The 13951-nt window shown below is 46.0% G+C and overlaps 1 protein-coding gene across 3 annotated transcripts in view; it reads left to right on the plus strand.

The window, feature by feature from the left end:
- USP46 (ubiquitin specific peptidase 46) overlaps positions 1-13951 on the plus strand; it is a 108967-nt gene that overhangs the window by 12922 nt on the left and 82094 nt on the right. For all 3 annotated transcript variants that reach the window (XM_084900082.1, XM_084900083.1, XM_084900084.1), the window contains exon 2: positions 12781-12861. In XM_084900082.1, the coding sequence (XP_084756208.1) occupies positions 12781-12861 (81 nt within the window). The remainder of the gene's footprint in view (positions 1-12780; positions 12862-13951) is intronic.

The raw sequence follows: 13951 nt of genomic DNA on the forward strand, positions 1-13951 counted from the left end.
CTGCTCTGCAGAACCTGCTCCATCTCTTTTCCCTGGATTCCACCCCGCTTGGGGATGGGAGCAGAGAGCCCAGAATTTATGTTTTGTGTTTCGCAGTCAGTACATGACAGGATGTTTTTGTTGCGTTAAAGTAGAAGATCTCTGATGGTGCAGAAGGCTGGGTTCCCAGGGGGAGGGATGTCCCATAAACACGTCGGGCAGTTCTCCCATGCCGTGAGGCGGCGGGGACACTGGTGTCCTGGTTTTTCACGATGAAGACCTTGAGCTTGAACTAGAGAGAAAGGGTTGAGGGAGGAATGCTCGAAATACCCCATTAGTCAACTTTGCTTGCAGAGTTGGCCTCTGGCTTGGGCTTTGCCAGGATCCCATGCCACCCATGCTGCTTTTCCGGGAAGTGGTGGGGAGGGTAACGTAGGTGCTTACGAGACCTGTCATCAAGGCGGCCTCACCGGTGGCTTCGCAGAACATTGGGTTGGGAATGAGGTTTGTGTTTGTAGCTCACCGAGGTCAGTGACCGGGCGTCACTGTTTCCTCCTCCTCCACCTTCAGCTGGAAGACAGAGACAGACCCAGTGCTGATTGTCCTGCTTTTGAGCTGAAATTTGATCTTTGCATGAGAACTCGGTTACGCTGCCTCTAGACACGTGGAGAGTTGTTTTACAAGCCAGAGCCCAGCTGCTCTGTACTGTCCCTTCCTTATGACTTGGGATCACTGTGTGTCCCAGGGTCATCTGTCTTCATTAACAGATGTTTTTGCATCTGGGTTATGATCATTTAATGAAGTCATGTCGAGGTCTTGTGCAGAGTTATTTCTCCCCACCCACTCTCTAGATGGCATGGAGATGACACGGTTCCACGCGCAGAATGAGAATGCTCGTTACTGCCTTCCTGTGGATGTCTGGCTCCCGTGGACGCCGGGAAAGGAAGGGGAGGCGATGAGCACGGTGGAAGCAGGAAATGGGGCTTGTAGCATCATGGTATTAAGGTTGCGGGCTCACCACTGACCTCTGCTTCAGACTAACACTTGACCTTGGCGGGTTACTTCACCTGTTAACCTTCTTCCTCTCACCTGTGAGGTGGGGCTAGTTGGTGACTTATCGGGAGGGAGAGTGGGCCTGGGAGACTTGTCTGCTGCCTAAGCAGGACGGGCATTCGCAGCCGCTCCGAGGTGGCGCGCCTGGCGGTTGGCTAGCGTGTGCCTGCCGGCAGCCCAGGAGGACATGCTGAGAAACAGCTGGCTCTCTGCCCAGTCGTACATCTGCAGCTGAGGAATTGCTAAAATATGAATGAGAAGATCATCGTGCCTGGCTGTGGTCGGGAGCTCAGGCTCCGGAACGGAGTGGCCTAGCATTGAGACCTGGCCCGGCCTTTACGGGCCGAGTGAGCCTTGGCAGGCTCCCTCCGGTTGATGAGTAGAACGGGGATAACAAGTGTGATTGACCTTGGGTTGGTGGACGGGATTAAATGAATGCCTAGATGTGGAGATCTCTTGAACCAGTAGCACATACTACTTACCCTTCCCATTTCCCAGGTTTCTTAATCACCAAACTTATTAAATGCCTTTTCCGTGCCATGTGGTCTGCTAGGTCCTGGCAAGCCAGCCAGAGGGAATCCCTGCCCTCATGTTTGCTCTAGTGTAGGGTTGGCTAGCATTAGGCTTTCTGAGCCATCAATTCTCACTTCTGCTGTTGTGAAAGTGGCTACAGTAACTAAATGAATGATAGTGGCCATGCTCCAATAAGTCTTTATTTACAGAAACAGTCGGTGGGCCAGATTTGTCCCATGAACTCATCTGCAAACCCATGGTCCAGTGGGAAGACAGATGTTGAATAATCACAAATACCTAAGTACAAATTATGGTAAGTGCCATGAAACTCATAGTATTCTGTGAGAGGGAAGGGTCAGGGAAGATAGCTTTGAAGAAGTGATATTGAAGCCAAATGATGAGGTGGGGCAGGAGGAGGAGAGGAGAGGGGGAGCCCTGTGAAGGGCCAGAGAACTGGCCACACTAGGTCTGAGCCAAGAGGCTCAGAATGGCAACCTGCATTTCTGTCTTTTAAAGACACTGTAGGTATTTTACAGCTTTCTTTGGATAAAAACATAATGGTGCTCTGGCCAGGTGGCTTGGTTGGAGTGTTGTCTTGTACATCAAAAGGTTGTGGGTTCAATTCCGGGTCAGAGTGTATGCAGAAACAATGGATCGATGTTTCTCTCTCTCCCTTCCTCTTTCTGAAATTAGTAAAAACACATCCTAAGATGAGGATTAAAAAAAAACCAAAACAACCCCAAAACACAAAAAACCAAACAAACAAATGAAAACATAGTAATTTTTTCTCTGATATATAATTCATGCCAGTCCTCTACTCCCCCCATACTCCCAGCACTGAGATGAGCTGTGTTAATATATTAACATATTTTGTTCAGCATACCGACGATAGGCTCCTTTTCTCTCTGCTCATTGTGTTTGTTACCACGATCTATATTACATGTCAGAAGTTAGGGCAGCAAGAATGCATGTTCATTATTCCATTATTCTATATAATAATATGCAAATCGACCAAACTGTGGAATGACCTGCTGAATGACCAGTCACTGTGATGAGCAATGACCACCAGGGGGCAGACATTCAATGCAGGAGTGGCCCCCAGCCCACAAGCCCCAGGCCAGCCAAGGCAATGCGAGAGGCTCTGCTGGTCACCCCGCAGAGGGAGGTGACCAACGGCAGTGGGCGGCCAGTGAGCAGGCGGTGCCAGGCTGGCCAAGTTGAGTGTGAGCAGGGGTCCCCGATCACCTCACCAGTTGCCCCACAGATCGACCCTGATCTCCAGCCAGGCCTAGGGACCCCACCCATGCACAATTTCGTGCACTGGGTCTCTAGTTAGGTATAAAATGATTTACTTTTTAGAGCTCATTTCTACTTGATACAGTTTTCTCTTTCTGTTTTTTTTAACTTTATATTATTTTCTTTTTCTATTTGGCTCACAGGACAAAGATCTGCAGTTCTTGAAACCATTTTGAAATAAATATTTGTTTTCCCCTTGATATGTTGTGTTTCTCCTGACTTTCAACCTCAGTTTTATGATTTATTTCACCAGGTTGTAGTATTTTGTGGGGATTTTACAGAAGAGGACTTGTGTGTTCCTCATTCTAGAATGTTTTGAGGCATGCCTCAGTGGTTGTGGGTCACCTGTAAAGTTGTGAGCCCTTTGAGTACGTCAATTCTTTTTTTTTTTTTTTTTTTTTTTAAATATATTTTATTGATTTTTCACAGAGAGGAAGAGAGAGGGATAGAGAGTTAGAAACATCGATGAGAGAGAATCATCGATCAGCTGCCTCTTGCACACCCCCTACTGGGGACGTGCCCGCAACCAAGGTACATGCCCTTGACCGGAATCGAACCCGGGTCCTTCAGTCCCCAAGCCGACGCTCTATCCATTGAGCCAAACCGGTTTCGGCGAGTACGTCAATTCTTCGGTCCTGCAGTTCTGTGGTTCCGGTCCTGCCTCCCTGGCAGTCAGTGTCAGGTAGTGGTTGGGAGCACACACGTTGGAGGCACACTGTGAATGCAAACCCACTCCTGCTACCTGAGAGCTGTGTGTGAGCTTGGATAGTTACTTGCCCTCCTTGTGTCTCAGTTTTCTTATCTTTATTTTATTTTTTAAATATATATTTTTTATTGATTTCAGAAAGGAAGAGAGAAGGTGAGAGAAAGGGAAACATCAGTGATGAGAATCACTGATCGGCTGCCTCCTGCATGCTCCCTACCAGGGATCAAGCTCACAACCTGGGCATGTGCCCTTGACCGGAATTGAACCTGAGACGCTTCAGTCCGCAGGCCAATGCTCTACCCACTGAGCCAAACCAGCTAGGGCAGTTTTCTTATTTTTAAAGTGAGGAGAAGAATGACTCCCACCTCATAGGATGATTCTGAGGATGCACATGAATGAAACACACATCAAGTCTTAGAGCAGTGGCTGTACACAATAATGCTATTTATGGATTATCTATTATGATTATTGCTAATTACATCTGGGAAATCAGTGTCCATAATTTCTTCGTAACCATCCTGAATTCAGTCCAGTAACTTCTGACTCATCCTGAGTTTGTGGCCTCCATCAGTTCATCTTTGCTTTACTTTCTCTGTAAGGCTGCAGGAATGAACTTTTGTTACCAGAAGTCTGAGAATACTATTCCTTTTGAAAACTAGTCTTTAAAAAAAAAATAAAACAAAATATATATATATATATATATATATATATATATATATATATATATATATATATATATATTTTCATTGATTTCAGAGAGGAAGGGAGAAAGAGAGAGAAACATCAATGATGAAAAAGAATCATTGATGGGCCCCTTCCTGCATACCTCATATTGAGGACTAAGCCCGCATCCAGGACATATGCCCTGACCAGGAATTGAGGAGTGACCTCCTGGTTCATAGGTCCATGTTCAACCACAGGGTTTTCTTTCATCTGTGAAATGATCTCCAGGGACCCTGCCTGGTCTCTGGGTTTGGTTTGGGCTCCCCATATGATGACAGTGTTGTCCCCAGTTTTTGTAGACCTTGCAGTGTCATATCCTCCCGCTGGGGAAGGGTCTGTCTCACTTTTTCACCCCCAAGGAAGACATTCTAACGTCTTTTTCTCATAAATTGCTTTTAAAATTGCTTTATCCTGGCCAGGTGGCTCAGTTGGTTGGAGTGTCGTCCCATACTCAAAAAGGTTGCGGGTTTGATAACCTAGGTTTCAGGGCATGTGCAGGAGGCAACTAATCAATGTTTCTCACATGGATGTTTCTCTGTCTCTTTCTTTCTTTCTCTCCTCCTTTCTAAAATCAACAAAAACTTATCCTCGGGTGAGGATAAAAACATTGCTTTGCAAAGAAATGCCTTTCTATACCCATCTCATGCATTTATGATTCATCCTTCCCGAGTTGTTGTTTGTTTGTGTTTTTGTAGCACCCCCAGGCAGCCGCAGAATTGCTTTCAGAAGTGCTTTGAAGAGCCAGCATTACCGTCTTCTTGTTGGAACTTGTCCCAGCCCAGATTCTATTTTTAATAAAGTGTGGTGCATTGTTTTTCAAAGGTTACCAGATTTTTTATTGATGGAAATAAGAATTCTGTTACTTAGACCCGCACACCCTGTGATTTACTGCCATAGATGGTCTTTTGTTCAGCATCTGGTCATGTAACAGTTATTTTCAATGTCTCTCATTTGCCTTTTGTGTCATGGTGCTGGGTGCTAGCAGTGGAAGGTCAGCTCTTGGATTTATAATGCATCTTACAATTTACATCATCCCTGTTTTTCTTGATTCTCTCTGCCACCCCGACAGGTAGGCAGGCTGGATATCAGCAACAGGCCTCAGCTAAGAAACGAAGGACAAGAGAGAAAGTGACGGAAATCAAAGGCAAATTCATACTGGGGAGAAAAAAGAAAAGGCCAGGCCAGCTCTGAGGTGTTTGCGGTGGGCCTTAGATAACTGGTCTGTAGGATATTACTTTGCTAACTTTTTATTAAAATTTTCATGACAAAAATAAAGTATCCTCATAGTAAAAATGCAAACAGTTGAGAAAAGAAAAAGGCCTTTGCCCCGCCAGTGTGGCTCAGTGGTTGAGTGTTGACCTATAAATCAAGAGGTCACAGTTCAATTTCCAATCAGGGTACATGCCCGGGTTGTGGGCTTGATTTGGGCAGGAAGGCAGCTGATTAACGGTTCTCTCTCATCATTGATGTTTCTATCTTTCTCTCCCTTCCTCTTTGAAATCAATAAAAACTTATTTAAAAAATAATTATATAAATAACAATTGGAATAAATACTATAAGGAAGACATGAAAGATGCTACCAGTAGGTAATAGTGTGTGTGTGTGTGTGTGTGTGTGTGTGTGTGTGGAGGGTGCATTAGTTTCCTATTGCTGCTGTAAAAAATTACCACAAACTTTGCAGCTTAAAATAAAACAGATTGGTTTTCTTAGCTCTGGAGGTCAGCAGGGTTGCACACCTTCCCCAGGCTCCAGGAGAGAATGTGTTTCCTTGTCTTCCGGTTCTAGGGGCTCCCTGCATTCTTTGGCTCATGGCCCCTTCCTCCATCTTCAGGGCCAGCAGTGTAATATCTTCATCTCTTTCTCTGAACTCTGCCTCAGATGTCACATCTCACTGACTGATGCTCTTGCCTACCTCTTACAAGGACCTTTGTCCTACCTCTCACAATGCCACCCACATGAACCAGGGCAATCTCCCCATCTCAAGATCCTTATGTTAATCATACCTGCAAAGACCCCTTTGCCATGCAAGGTAACATAATCACAGGTTCCAGAGATTAGGGTGTGGATATTTTTGAGGGGCCATGATTCTGTCTGTTACAGGTTAGGCGACCCAAATCTAGGATTGATCAGGGAAGAACTCCAGAGGATGATAGGCTGAGGAAGCAGGGAAGAGCCGCCGCTGATGGGTGGGAGGGAACTGGAGATATTTGAGGGACAGAATGACGGCCATTGTGACAGGCCCAGTGTAGGAGCCAGTGATGGCCGGTGGTGAAAGTCACTGGAGGATTTAAAGGCAGATTTGTATTTAAAAGCACTTTTGCTGCTGTGTTGACAGCGAGGTTAGAGGTGAGTAAAGTGGATGCTGGAGGCCACTTAGGAAGCTGTTGTAATTCAGAGGAGAGATGCTGGAAGCCTGGAGAACAAAAGGAAGCAAGTGGACTTGGGAGACTTAAGGGGAGTGAATCAATGACAGTGTGATGGATGGGTGCAGAGTGCAGAGGGGGATGTCAGGCACGACCCCAAGGGACCCCAAGGTTTCTAGCCAGGAGGAGGGTGGCATTGTCATTTACTAAGTGGGAAAACACCAGGAAAAGATTGGAATTAGGGGGAAGGAAAAATGCAAGCTCTCGTTTTGGATAGATTGATTTTGACTGCTTATGAGACAAGCAAGTGGAAATGTCAGTATTCATCCAGTCGGAATGAGCTTAGAAGTGAGGTTTCTGGAATGGAGGTACAGAGTTGGAAATGGTTGGCACTTGGCCGCTGAGTGAAACTATGGAGATGGTTAATGCCTGGACCCCACCGGGAGGCGTGGGGAGAGGGAGGAGTGCCTTGGACAAGCTTGGAGAAAGCCAACAGCTACAGGCACCCCCTGGAGGGACACTGTGTGGAGTTCATCAGGCATGGAGTCAGGATAGAATCCAGAAGGGGCTGTTTTGAATGGAGATGTGGAGGTGAGGAAATAGAGACAAGTCCTAAAGTATAGTATGGACAACTTCAAATATATACCGTGTTTCCCCGTGTTTCTACTTACAAGTTTCCTTCTGAGTGAAATATAAGGCATCCCCCCCCGAAAATAAGGCCACACACACACACACACACACACACACACCCGCTCTGTCTCAGAATGCTATTGCTAAACATGAGAGATTTGGTCCACTGATTCTGAAAGAAATGGAGTCACAAGAAATTCACCAGGAAATGGATTGTTATGATGATATTCCAGAAGATGATGACATGATTGTCACTGAATAAATGAGTAAATTCTTGATACTGTAGGATTCACAGCTTGTTTGGTTTGTGTTGACAACTACCGTACTAAGGTACTGTATACAGGTAATAAATTTCCTTTATTTTCATTTAACAATAAATGTGTACCGTATTCTTCTTCATGGAAAAATAAGACATCCCCTGAAAATAAGACCTAGCGCATCTTTGGGAGAAAAAATTAATATAAGACACTGTCTTATTTTCAGGGAAACAGGGTAGTATTAATTTCCTATTGCTGCTGTAACAAATACCATTAGCTTCATCCCATAAACTACAAATTTATTATCCCACAGTTCTAGAGGTTAGAAATCTGAGTGGGTCTCCCTGAGCAAAATGAAGGAGGTGCATGGCCGTGTGCTTCCCGGGACTGCCTGCGTGCCGTAGCTCCTGCAGGCTCCTGGCCCCCTTCCTCCAGCTTCAGAATTAGCAAAGGCGGTTAGCCCTTCACACACTGCACCACTCCGATGTATTGTTCTGTTACTGTCCCCCCACTTTTAAGGATGCTTGGGAGGACACAGATAACCCAGGACTTCTCCCCTATTTCAACGTCAGTTGATTAGCAAATGGAGCCCATCAATAACCTAAATTTCCCTTTGCCTTGGAGGGTCATATCTGCACAAGTTCTGGGGATTAGGACATGGACCTCTTGGGGAGAGCATTATTCTGCCTGTATACATCTATGTAAAAGTATAAACAGAACAGTATATTGAGTCCCAGCTGCTTATCACTCAGCTTCAACGACACAGTTTTACCTCCATCCCTGACCTCCCGCTTCGCCATTGGATCGTTTGAAGCAAACCTTAGAAACCATCTGATTGAGTTGTCAGTGTTTGAGAACAGATAGCTATGAAGGAGAGGTGAGAGAAAGGGTGGGACCTGGGGGAGATGTGTGGAAGAGAAGGTATGGATTTTTAATAGGAGAGACACTTAAGCATGTTCAGTTCTGATAGGAAGGATTTAATAGTAGAGGAGAGATTGGTCTTGGACAGAGGGAGATCTCTGTCATTAACAGGGGAGGCACACAGGTTTGAAGGTTTGGGAATGCAGAATTAAAGGAGCTCTCCGCTGGTTTAAAAAAATTTCTTTTCTGTTTAGTGGGAGGCCAGTGAGAAGGGCAGAGGGGATGTTGATGGTCTCAGGGGCTTGAAGGAAGTTGGAAACTGTCATTGTGGAGTGGAGACTGTGTGCACTGGAGACCGTTGCTGGGAGGTGGGGTGTGTTCAGGGCCACTTGAATTTGGTGAATCCAGTGAGCTGAGTGTGTGACTTTGTATATCATCTGGATGTATATTAGACAAGGTGGATAATTTGGTTCTTACTGTGGGTTTTTTTGCCAGGTGGTGTGGCCACAGCACAGGGTAAAGGCTGTTTATAAGACAGTTGAAATCATGATCATGGACGCTCAGCTGAGTGAGAAAGTAGAGGAGTAAGTGGTTCTGGTGTGACGTGTGTATTAGTAGCTGGGGAGGGGAGGGCTTTAGGAAGTCAGCGGTGGAGCTGAGCTGGGGGGGCTTTAGGGGTCCCCGGATCCAGGCAGTCTGTGGGAGTGGGAGCTGAAGGGGAGTGGAATGGAAGAGAGCAGGAAAGCGGACATCCAGTTGGTGAGAGAGCAGGGTGTGGGAGACTCCTCCACATGGGTATGGGGACCTCCCAGGATGCTGGCAGGAGATGGGGTGCAAAGGTAAGCCTTCTGTGAATGTTGAACCAAGAAGAGGAGAAAGGAAGGAGTTTGCCCAGTGCTGGTAAGCACAGGCAGCAGGAGGGCAGATGTTTTGACCTGATGTTTCTCTTAAACACCGCCCTGATCACTGTCCTTAGTGTGCGCCTTCACCCTCCCTCCTCCTCGTCCCTCTCCGATGGGAGAGTATTAACACACTGCGGGTGGATCAGGAGCATTTTTATGTTTTCATATTACACAGTGTTTTACATAAATGTTAAAGGTACGCCTTAAAATTCAATAGCCATTGCATTTTGAAGTTATTTATTATATGTTCTTATAAGCTAATATCTTTTTGAAGTGTGGTACTTTGTAAAACGTTTTTTGTACTCATTCAGTAGAAACTTATCTGGCCACTGGGTAAAGCTAGCAATAAAACTACTGGTGTGCAATGTGTTAAGATAGGTAGAAAAAAGCAGACTCAAGGGTTAACTCGAATAATATATGGCTAGCTCCTAAAGAAAGATTTAATGAGATCTGTCTCCATGTGCTATACATGTATATCTGACATTCCTTCTGGGCTCTAAGCCACGTCTACTCATGTTGCTTCAAAGCAGCTGTGGATGTATTTAAAATACATTATTTACATTGATTTATGATTGAGATGTAGCTTTATTAAAAATTTTAGTGATTTTTGTCTATTCTATAAAATCTTGCTGTAATATAAGTATCTATACTAATAAAAGGGTAATATGCTAATTAGACCTGGTCGACTGGACATCTTCCGGACGTCGAACCTTCTAGAAGTTCCCAGCCACAAAGCCACAGTGGTGGGGGCCGAGGCAGAGGCTGTTAGGGGTAATCAGGCTGGCAAGGGAGCAAGGAGTTAGGAGCAATCAGGCTGGCAGGGGAGCAAGCAGTTAGGGGAGATGAGGCTGGCGAGGGAGGGCAGTTGGGGGTGATCAGGCCAGCAGGGAGGGCAGTTGGGGGTGATCAGGCTAGCAGGGGAACAGTTAGGGGGCAATCATGCAGGCAGGCCAGCGGTTAGGAGCCAGCGGTCCCGAATTTTGAGAAGGATGTCCCAGATTGGAGAGGGTGCAGGCTGGGCTGAGGGACACCTCCCTTCCCCATGCACGAATTTCATGCACCGGACCTCTATGGCCAGTAGCTATGACATGCACTGACCACCAGTAGTGGGCAGACACTCAATGCAGGATCAGAAACCACAGGCATGGAAACATGGGACAGACTGATGAATCTCTGAGGGAAGAGGGGAGGGAGGAGGGCTGGAGAGATTAACCAAAGATCTTATATGCATCCTAGGGGCCCGGTGCATTCCTGAACCAGTGGGGTCCCTACGCCTGGCCTGCCTGGCCTGCCTGGTCTGTGGGGATCAGGCCGAAACCAGCTCTCCGACATCCCCTGAGGGTTCCCAGACTGTAAGAGGGCCTCTAGTTATTTTATAAGTATTATTTAAAAAATCTAGCCTTGTATTTGGGGTTGCATTATTGGGAAGGCAGCAAAAACCCCACGTGTGCTCATGCGCATGCACACACGGCAGTAGTGAAACTGCCGTGCACACAGATGACCAGAGAATTCCGTCTCAGTTGAAGGGACGGGAATGTGGATCGTGGAGCAGCATGTGACCCTGAAAACAGAACGTTATGACAAGGGGTTGGAATGTGCTATTTCTGCTGCTCTTCTCTTTGCCTAGAATTGGGTTATTTTGCATTTAATGGTGTTCATTTATTTTTAAATATATTTTATTGATTTTTTTTACAGAGAAGAAGGGAGAGGGATAGAGTTAGAAACACTGATGAGAGAGAAACATCAATCAGCTGCCTCCTGCACACCCCCCATTTGGGGATGTGCCCGCAACCAATGTACATGCCCTTGACTGAACTGAACCCAGGACCCTTCAGTCCACAGGCCGACACTCTATCTACTGAGCCAAACCAGTTAGGGCTAATGGTGTTTATTGACATGTGACCATTTTGACTGGTGTTCAGCCCACTTTTTGACCACTTCTTCCTATGACAGGAAGTGATAATTATATTAGTCCAGAATAAGTAGCAGCAGCAGATTTACTTTTTAAATAAAACATAAGTCTCTTTTTCTTTTCCTTTTTAAAATACCTACCTCCTCAGTCTGAGATTCTGTGAACCCGGGGCCTCATGACAGCCTGAGAACGTGAGACGGCTGTAGGATGGAGCCGCCGTGCTCAGGGAGCTGACCTGCCCACCACCCTCACACTCCTCAGCTCGTGGCACTGAGCTTTGCTCACGTTCCGGAATCCCAGCACTCACCCAGGCCCGGGAGGAATGAGAACTAAGTGGTGATGCTGGTGCCCCCTGGCGCTTAGTGGGGCTCAGTAAATGGTGGTGTTTAGTAATAGGATTGCTCTGCATAGCATTTGGTTAAGATCTCGGGCTCCTAAATCTGACTTCCAGTTCAAGTCCCAGCTCTGCCACTGTGGTCCTCCGATAGGTTTTTAACCCTTCTGAGCTATGTGTCTCCGTCTGTTAAATGCAGATTATGGTAGTACGTATAGGATTGTTGTGAGAATAAGTAGCGCAATCCCTGGCACATGGTGGGAGTTCCCAGGAACTATTACTGTCATTGTGTGACTTACCAATTGGATGTATTTGGGAATTGTTAGTTTTTAAATTGTATTCCTCCATTATCCACAATATCCCTTGGACATTTCACTTTCTTGGTAAGGCCTTCCCTGGCCCCCCTATTTAAAGCTGCAGCAGTCCGCCTTCTACCGCCCACTCCACCATGCCTCTCCTTCACCCCATCCTCCCTGGCCCCCTACCCTTGTTTCCTAGGTTTATCTCCACTGTGCTTACCACCTCTGACCAGTGTATTTGCTTCTTCTGTCTTCACCCACTGAAATGAGCTGCATGAGAGCGTGCACCCATGTCCACTTTGCTCACTGTTCCGTTGTGAGAGCCTAGAATGGTGCCGATCTGTGGGTATGTGGTACATCTAGCAGAATGAAGAAATTGACTCTGAAAGTGATGGTGTGATTCTGTACACCACTAAAGATTATTAAAGCGGCTGACGCTATCTGAGCTTAGAATGTTCTACTCAGCAGCCCTTTAAAAAAATGTTTTTATGGATTCAGAGGAAGGGAGGGGAAGTTAGAAATATCAATGATAAGAGAGAATCATCATTCGGCTGTCTCCTGCACGCCCTCCACTGAGGGTTGAGCCACAACTGGGGCATGTGCCCTGACTGGGAATCGAACCGTGTTCTGGTTCATGGGTTGACGCTCAACCACTGAGCCACACCAGCCAGGCTGTTCAGAAGCTCCTAGCGACAGTTTGCTCATTTGCTTGTTGTGAACCTCCTTTCTGAGTAGAAGATAATTGAAGTCGGGAGGAACAGATCTGAGGGACGATTAAGTTAGACGAGGAGAGGATTTACGGCTGCTTTACTTCTGACCCCTTTTCTTTCAGCATGAGCATTGAACACCGGGGCAACCAGGGGAGATTCTTGTCTCAAGTGGCCTCTCAAGTATCATTTTACCTTCTTGTTCTTGTACATGGAACAGAGCTCTCGTTCTTTCTCTCTTGTAGGGCACCAATGCCTCTGCTCTGGAAAAAGACATCGGCCCAGAGCAGTTTCCCATCAATGAGCACTACTTCGGATTGGTCAATGTAAGTATTTAAAAATGCATTATTACTTAATTTTTAATTTATCTTTATTGTTGAAACTATTAAAATGTATTATTTTTATCAAATATTTTAGAATACTTGAAGCAATTTCACTGCCCTTTTCTTTTTTAAAAATAATTCTTTCACCCTCATTGACCCCCTCCAGCTCTCCCGCACAGCCCAGCCCCTTGCCCCAAGCCTTCAGCACCCTATTGTCTGTGTCCCTGGGTTACACATATATGCATACAAGGCCTCTGGTTGATAATCTCCCACCCACCCAACCGCCCCTGAATTCCCTCTGAGAGTCTGCACTCTGTTCTATGTGTCTGTGTCTCTGGATCCACTTTGTTCATCAGTTTATTTTGTTACTTAGATTTCACATATGAGTGCGATCATGTGATACTTGTTTTCTCTGATTCTTTTTTTTTTTAAATCCTCACCCCAGGAGTGTGGATATTTTTTAGAGAGAGTGGAATGGAGAGAAAAAGAGAGAGAGAGAGAAGGAGAGGGAAAGGTAGAGAAACGCATTGATGTGAGAGATACACATGGATTGACATATGGATTAGTTGCTTCCTGCTCATGCCTAGTTGGGGCCAGGTATGTTGAACCTGCAACCAAGGTATGTTGGTTGCCCTTGACCTTGGCAAGAGAGCAAGAAGTTAGGAGCGACCAGGCTGGCAGGGGAGCAAGCAGTTAGGGGAGATCAGGCCAGCAGAGGTGTAGGCAATTACGGGGCGATAATACTTGAGCACAATATACCATCCCTGACCTCCCGCTTTGCCATTGGATCATTTGAAGCAAACTTTAGATACCATCTGATTCAGTTGTCAGTGTTTGAGAACAGATAGCTATGAAGGAGAGGTGAGAGAAAGGGTGGGACCTGGGGGAGATGTGTGGAAGAGAGGTATGGATTTTTTGAAGCAATTTCACTGCCATTTTCTTTTTTAAATATATTTTATTGATTTTTTACAGAGAGGAAGGGAGAGAGAAAGAGAGCCAGAAACGTCGATGAGAGAGAAACATCAACCAGCTGCCTCTTGCACACCCTCTACTGGGGATGTGCCCGCAACCAATGTACATGCCCTTGACCGGA

The sequence above is a fragment of the Pipistrellus hanaki genome (assembly GCF_964339955.1).
Source record: "Pipistrellus hanaki genome assembly, chromosome: 1".
Lineage (NCBI taxonomy): Eukaryota > Metazoa > Chordata > Mammalia > Chiroptera > Vespertilionidae > Pipistrellus > Pipistrellus hanaki.